The 7,557-nt window shown below is 36.1% G+C and overlaps 1 protein-coding gene and 1 long non-coding RNA gene across 2 annotated transcripts; one reads left to right on the plus strand and one right to left on the minus strand.

The window, feature by feature from the left end:
- Positions 1-51: 51 nt before the first annotated feature.
- On the minus strand, positions 52-6,637 carry LOC129437815 (ribosomal protein S6 kinase-related protein). The gene is made up of 12 exons (XM_055196134.2): positions 6,013-6,637; positions 5,436-5,645; positions 5,191-5,274; positions 5,028-5,096; positions 4,724-4,793; positions 3,415-3,522; positions 3,291-3,331; positions 3,175-3,202; positions 1,379-1,468; positions 1,180-1,268; positions 934-1,044; positions 52-580 (listed from the first exon to the last, which is right to left on the minus strand). Exons 1-12 carry the CDS (start codon positions 6,037-6,039, stop codon positions 350-352), a joined length of 1,158 nt encoding a protein of 385 aa, XP_055052109.2. The 5' UTR covers positions 6,040-6,637; the 3' UTR covers positions 52-349.
- LOC129437828 (uncharacterized) lies at positions 464-1,674 on the plus strand. The gene is made up of 3 exons (XR_008642355.2): positions 464-595; positions 1,121-1,276; positions 1,402-1,674. It is a non-coding gene; the product is annotated as an uncharacterized lncRNA (long non-coding RNA).
- Positions 6,638-7,557: the final 920 nt, after the last annotated feature.

Genomic DNA, 7,557 nt, shown 5'->3' on the forward strand with positions numbered 1-7,557 from the left:
TTGATTTCAATTCCTTCCCCTATTGACTTCCACTACTACTATAAATGCTACTTAACTGTCTTTGTATACATGTATATTTGATAACAAGTGTCACATACTTTGCTTTTACAACGTTTAATTGTGTTTGCACTTCTGATACAAACATATTATCAAAGTATACCATTACATAAAAAATGTTCATGTTATACCATATAAATATATTTTATTTAGTCTTTGGCAGAAGAAAAGCACCCAGAGTTTCAGCGAGAAAAACAAATTTGTTTATTTATGGAGAACTTGGAGAATCTGTTGCCTAACTTGATTCCTGTTGCCTCAGTCTGTAAGGTAACTTCGTTCACCAGAATCTTTATTAAGGAGTGGATGAAGAGTTCAGCAGGTCACACTCAAAATTCTGAAGCAGATCTAATGATAGACCTCTCGTGGACTTTTCTTGTCGGTCAGGATGATCCTTTAGCTCCAGGATTGGCGCGATAGGACTTTTCTGCAGCATTTGGGAATCAAAGGACATGCCGTGGAAAAACCTCTGGTTTTGGAAGAGCTCCAGGGAACGCAAGCGTCGTGTGGGGATCTTGCAAAGAAGCTACATTCAAACAAGGTCAGAGAATTTTAGGAAGTGGTTGAAATACTACATGTGTGCACATACATAATAATATGAATAATACATACAAATATTTTTGAAATTGCAATTTACATCACACACAGCGTATTTCCAGAAGCATAAAAAATAAACAACAATGTTTGAAATGTGCATTTATTTGCTTTATTCATTTACTAAATAGACCTTTATTGTATATGGACAATGGAAGAACACTTCATTTCTCAGAATGCTTAAATTTACTCACATTTTGCTATCAATGTTGATTATTCTGAAAACTATTTGAAGTGCAATTTAATACATTTGGTATTGCTAAGAATAGTACTGCATAACATCACCTCTATGAGCAGAAAGGCCAAATCTGGACTGATGCCGGCAGGCATGTCATAAGGATGTTCACTGACCCTGGCCAGCATCTTACAGTGGTCTGCTTCCGCAGGAATAGGAAACTAACAATCATACAAAATTAATCTTTTATATGCACTGTATACTTTCACCACTGAGATCTGCACACATGAACTGTAGGTTTTATACTATAACACATCCATCCAATCATGTGTGCACTGCTTCTGGACATTTCTTACCCCTCCAGTGGCCAAAGCGTAGATGAGAATTCCAAGAGACCACCAGTCTGCAGCATGGCCATAGGGACCACCACAAAGGACCTCAGGAGCTGATAATGTAATTAATACATTAATTTCATTTACAGAATGAGCAAAAATAGAGCTACACATGCTTTAAGTTCCTAAACACAACATTACTATAAATATACTGTAATCTCACCCATGTATTGTATTGTGCCACAGATAGTGAAGGCTCTATCCCCACGCTCAAGGCGACGAGACAGCCCAAAATCAGTCAAGCGGAGGTGACCTAAATCAGACAGCAGTAATATCTGTGACCCTGCCTGTAAAATTCAAGTTAAAGTTTCATGATCTAATGATGAGATTTGGAGCGGCAAAGTTTGATTTCACTCATTAATTTCAATCTCTGACATGACCTTACTCACTCAATATTAAAGGTCACGTTTTTCCCAACATGATCTTCCTGTGTTTTTGAAGCTATGATTGTGTTTAAGGTGCGCAATAAAACATGTGTTCATGTTTCGTGTGTAAAAAACTTTTTTTCTTTTTCACACAATTGACTTATCTCTATACCGCTGCTTTCACTGTCCTCAAAACGGGCTGATGTCTTCCTTGTTCATGAAGTCCCTCCTTAAGAAATACATAACGAGTTCTGATTGTGTAGCTTGTTTAGTGTGTTGTTATTGGACAGCCGCTTAACTTAGCAGAGCCGTGTGAGCTTAGCTTGGCGACTGACGTATTTCTGTGGGTGGAGTTTAGTCAAAAAACTGTTCTAGTGACATCATTAAAGCAGGAAGTAGAGGACTGTAGTCCAAACCAGCCGTTCGCTGTAGGCTTTGAAAGGGGAATTCTGTTAAAGAAAATATATCGCCTGGCAGTGAACTTTGAGCTTTATCATTTTACAGGTTTTATTTATGCTCCAACAGCAACATTACACACTAACTAAAGTTTGAAAAATGGGATCAGGAAAAACGGGACCTTTAAAAATATCAAGGTTAAATTTTCACAGAATGATTTTTACATTATGTAGGATGATTTTATGTAAGAAACACAAATCACAAAAAAAAGGTTTCACATTTACAAATGCATTCCCTTCACAAGCTAAATAAATGCTTTACAGTTTAGTAGGATGTGGTTTGCAAATACAACAAACAGACACAAATATGCATGAATAATTGTATAAACCTGTGGTTGTTATTCGTGATATAATTTAAAAGTCTGAAATAACTATACTGGCCCAACTATACTGTATTTTATTTACTGTACATGAATGCTCTGTTTTATTTCATTTTAATCGTTTTTCACCAATTGTTTTCATGTCCACATCTAGATTTTTATGTGGTTCAGAAACTGTAGTTTTGCAGCCTTATATATTTTTCTATATGAAGTTGCATAAAGTAAAAAATCCTTAATTTTATATAGTAATGTCATTTTTATGAGGTGAACATATGTCGGCATGATTTTCTGATCACATCATTTGTCATGGTTTTTACCATGTTTAGTTCATTACAAGACGACAAATAACAGTACAACTTTTAAAAAAAACAGTGTGCAACATTTTACAAGGAATTTAAATGCAACTTAAGCCAACTTAAGCCCATTTAGGATGAATACACTGTAAAAAAATACTTAAATTTTTTGTTGAATCAACTCAGATTTACAAATCATTTCAACTTACTATTATTTATCTTGACTAGAGATGAGTTGTTATAACTACAGGTGAGTTGTTATAACTTATAAAATTAAGTTGACTTTTCTCAACTATAATTTATAAGTTGTGACAACTCATCTCTGTTGACATGACTTGTAAATCTGAGTTGATTTAACAAAAAATTTTAAGGTAGCAAAGTATTTTTACAGTGTAGTTTTGAAATAGGAGACCCAAATATTTTATTATCGATTTTTTTTTTATAATTTCATAAATGTGATATAAAGGTATTGCACAGATGTAAGTAAGTACATCTCTTTTACAATGTAAACGAAGATGAGCTTTACCTTCATCAGTCAGTAGGATGTTCTCCATCTGTTAGAAAACAATGAATTTTAAAGAATGCATTGAAAATGAGAAACGAACATGACAAAAATATTATCTGAACTAGCAAACTCAATACCTTCACATCCCTATGTATTATTCCAAAGTCATGTAGAAAACCTGCAAATGAAACAATATAGATATAACTTATTTATAGATTATTACCATAGATACTAACCAACTTATCTCAGTTAAACACTGACCCAAAGCAGAACCCAATTCGGCAGCAAACACTCGAATCTCATTCTCATCAAAACAGCCCTTCAGTGTCCAGTAAGTATACAGATCCCCAGTACTGCAATAATCACACACTAGAAAGAGAAAGAGACTAAGTCACAGAAAACAACTGATTGATCTTGACCTTGATGCCACCTTTAAATAAATTAAACCTCCAAAAAATGTGTATTGTCATACGCAGCAGAGGACACAAATGCAGGCAGTCACAGGATCACAGAGGGATGTTGTTTGGTAAAGAAAAGATAACATAATTGGGTCTTCAAGTCTGACATGAGACGATGAATAGATGATAAATAGACATTTTGGCAACATAGATCCATAAGAAGGAAAAGGAGGATGTGAACAAATGGACAGCATTATGCAGATATTTATTAGGAGGCTGGAATATTACTGTATATACAAGAACGATGCAATATTTAAGGTTATGTCATGATCTTATACATCTATTAAATCGTGGAATTGCCTCTAAAATATGTTGGGTTATTTATCAACCCAGCATCAGGTCAAACAGAGACAAACCCAACCCATTGTGATGTAATCTAACTGTTTTAACCCATTGTTGGGTCAAATATAAACATTTTCTGGGTTTGTCCCTTTTTGACCCAAAGCTGGGTTGAAAATAACCCAGTGTGTGCATGATATCCACAAAACAACACAAGAAATGCTGTCATGACTGTCAAGCGAGAAAAAAAAATGTGAAAAAAGGTGATGTGACCAGTGTTGGGGTAACGCATTACAACTAACGCGCATTAGGTAATAATAGTACTTTTCTAATGTAACAAGAGTAACGCATGTACACATTAATATTTAAGTTAAATTTTTAATGCAAGTTACTTTTCAGTTTAGTTAATTCAATTTAAAAATAAAATAATGTACTGAATTAAACTGAACATATTAATGTAGAAATACGCACTCTGTGCACCTGAGCGGGAACAGTTTCAGTCAGAAACGGAGATGGCAGGCCAGAGCTTGACATTATTGCGATCATAAAAAACACCTGCAAGGCCTGAAAGATATCAAGCCTCAGCCAAGTAAGAAAAAGTAACGCAAAAGTAATTTAAAAGTAACGTAAGCATTACCTTCTATGAAAAGTAACTAAGTAACGCAATTAGTTACTTTTTGGGGAGTAACTTAATATTGTAATGCATTACTTTTAAAAGTAACTTTCCCCAACACTGGATGTGACTTTATCTTAACCAGAATATCTCTTTAAAGCATGATAAAAAAGCGAGGGAGGATAGGTTTGCAAATGCCCATGTATGTGTTGTGACTCACTGATGAAGAGATTGTTCGGACTCTGCCAGCAGTCCTGGAGACTGAGGAGGAAAGGATGTCTGACTTGTCGCTATAATGTAACAGTCCACAATACAAAAATAATGAGATGGAGATGAGTGCAGGCATTGAGAGGAATAAGCTATAAAATACAACTGAAGTATGAAATGTTAGAACGTGTGCATGAGGCTTTGGCTGAGACGTGAACTATAAGCGGACGTCATGTTTCAGTAGCCCGGTTCGAACCAAATCAGTCGAGCTGTAGCTGACACAGAGACTCAGATAGCATCGCTCCAGTGTGACTCACTTGAACTATCACCTCTTCTTTTGACTGCTGGAGGACTCTGTGCTTCAAAACCTCAGCTTTGGGTAAAACCTAACCATTGGTGACAATAGAAATTCTGGAATGAAGAGAAATTCAATATCATGAAAACATCACTTTTTGAATAGAAATATAAAAAGAAAATCACCTTGATAGCATAAGTCACATCTTTACATACGTCCTTCACCTTTAGGATAGGACCAAATGAGCCTTTAGCTATAAACCCAAGAATCTGAATAAAATGGTATTAGATTAAAAAAAAAAGATTTAAAGTCATGTCATTCCAAGTCATTTTTCACAGATAACATAAATGACAATCATAAAGGAATAGTCCAAACATAAATATTCTTCATTTAAACACAATAGTTTAAAAGTAGATGTTGTGGCAACTACCTGTAAATGAACATGTCCTGTAAACCTCTGTGGAAACTCAGGGAGGAAAACAGAAATAAAAGCTGGCAATGTCCACTGTGGGTTTGAGTCTTTCTGTGAAGGTTTAGAGAATCCACTGCGTCTAAACAGATTGTGAGGAATTCGAGTGGGGAGAGACAGAAACCTCTTGCGACAGGACAGGGATCTCACCTTCTCCTGTGATGCTGGTGACTGCAGGAAAATTGACACCACACAGTACTCAGAGTGATGTCCTTTTATGAATACACAATGGTCCAAAATAGACACTTTGACACTATTTTAAAAGAAAGACCACAATTTTAAAGCAAATATAATAAAATCATTGTGGATTATACGTTTTTGGAACGTTTTTTGGAGTTTATATTAAGACATTCCTGTTTCCATTTAGGTTTTCAGAACATTACACTGTTAAACATAATATTAAAAGATGAATAGTTAACACATGCACAAAAACACTAGGTGAAATGAAATAAAACAGTTTTGGTCTCATGAAACTGCACAGCACTGTAAATGAAATGATCGTTGAGTTGCATGATTATTTAATTACTCTCTTACTTACCTTATTTTTACTCTCGTCTCCGCCCATCGCACGCCCATTACATGTTGCAAACAATAAATGAATAAAATGGAAAGCCCACAGATAGTTCTACAAAAGTCTTCTATACAATAAATTCCAGTTTCATTATTCAACGCAGCATTTTTATTAAACACAAGAAGATACAGAGCTCTTACAGCAGTCACATCACTACAACTGCCCAATGGTTTGATGCACATGCAGAAATGCTTCAGATTCTGCCCCGCCCATTCATTAATATTTATTTATACACAATAATCGTGCGTAGTCGGACTCATCAGGGTGTGCGCAGACCGATCGGCGTATGACACCATAGTATCGCGAAGCAGTGCTAGTGTGGATCGCTCTCGCGATACTTTGATGTCATCGCCGGTCGGTCTCCGTAGCGCGGCATAAAACATGCATAAACGTCATAATTGATTCATGACGTCAGTCAGCGGGCTCCAGGGCATTTTGTGCAGTCAGTGGTTATTATGTCCTGTGGAAAATCAATTTTTAGCCAACTTAATGATGAATAATCTCCCATTTCATATGGAGTTATACTGGTATGTTATTGGATGCTTGCAGTGGCTTCAAAATGTACTCAATTGTTTTGCATTTGGTATTTATTTGTTTGTAAACTCTATACATAAAGTAAACTGACTTAACTCATCTATGAAATGTGAAGGTCTTGCCTTTTTTCTTTGCAAATGCCAGTTATTTGATATTTTGACATCTATTGAATGAATGCAAAGGCACAATAACAAATATTGCAAGCACTGTGATTGGTCCACCAGAACCCCTCTGGTCAGGTAAAAAAAACTGCGTCATAGGTATTTCCATTTGTGACGGTGAAAACAAAGATGAGCCAAGTTAACTCAAACTGCATCAAAAGTCGCTGTTTATTAACTTCCATCATTGCTGGTCTTCTCAAATAATACACAACAAGTTGCCGTTTCTTCTTCGTTTGTGGGTTAACTTGCTAAGCTTCTTCTTCTTTGATGTTCGCGCTGCTACTGTGGTTACACGTGTGGTTACTGCCTACCAGCAGTCTGCGCATGTGTTTGCACATTGACGCGGACGACGACGCAAAAGTATAAATGAAAACCGACGGGGAACCTACGCCGTTGGACCTACGCACAACTATAACAAGCCCTTTAGAAACGTTCAATAGCAGGGGACTATTTTCAGCCATGTTTCGGCAGCAAAGTCCTTGATTATTACTCCAGAATGAGAGTATAGTTCCTAACCATATCTGCCTAGAAAATCGCAACTTTTAATTTTCCGTCGGTCTTAGTACACGATGTAACTACAGAGGAGTCAAGTTTTAAATAGGAAAAACATCAAAACTTGTTGGTTTTCTTTGAGTGCAATGCCAATGGTCCAATCAGACTCAATGGACTGTGCTAAGCTATGCTAAAAGTGGTAGCGCCAGACCCAGAGTTCTGGGGAAGATTTGAATATTTTCAAAAAAAGTAGAGTGTCCCTTTAAGGTTATATTTTACAAAAATGTACATATATCTGAGATTTCACAGATAGTCTAACATGAAG

The sequence above is a fragment of the Misgurnus anguillicaudatus genome, chromosome 24 (genome assembly GCF_027580225.2).
Source record: "Misgurnus anguillicaudatus chromosome 24, ASM2758022v2, whole genome shotgun sequence".
Taxonomy (NCBI): Eukaryota; Metazoa; Chordata; class Actinopteri; order Cypriniformes; family Cobitidae; genus Misgurnus; species Misgurnus anguillicaudatus.

Bases quoted from the DNA above. Each gene is read 5' to 3' on its own strand.
- LOC129437815 (XM_055196134.2), bottom strand. From the start codon at position 6,039: ATGGGCGGAGACGAGAGTAAAAATAAG. The intron at 3,332-3,414 runs GTCAGTGTTTAA...TTTCATTTGCAG, and splicing joins CGAATTGGGTTCTGCTTTGG to GTTTTCTACATGACTTTGGA. The intron at 1,045-1,179 runs GTAAGAAATGTC...TATGATTGTTAG, and splicing joins ACGCTTTGGCCACTGGAGGG to TTTCCTATTCCTGCGGAAGC.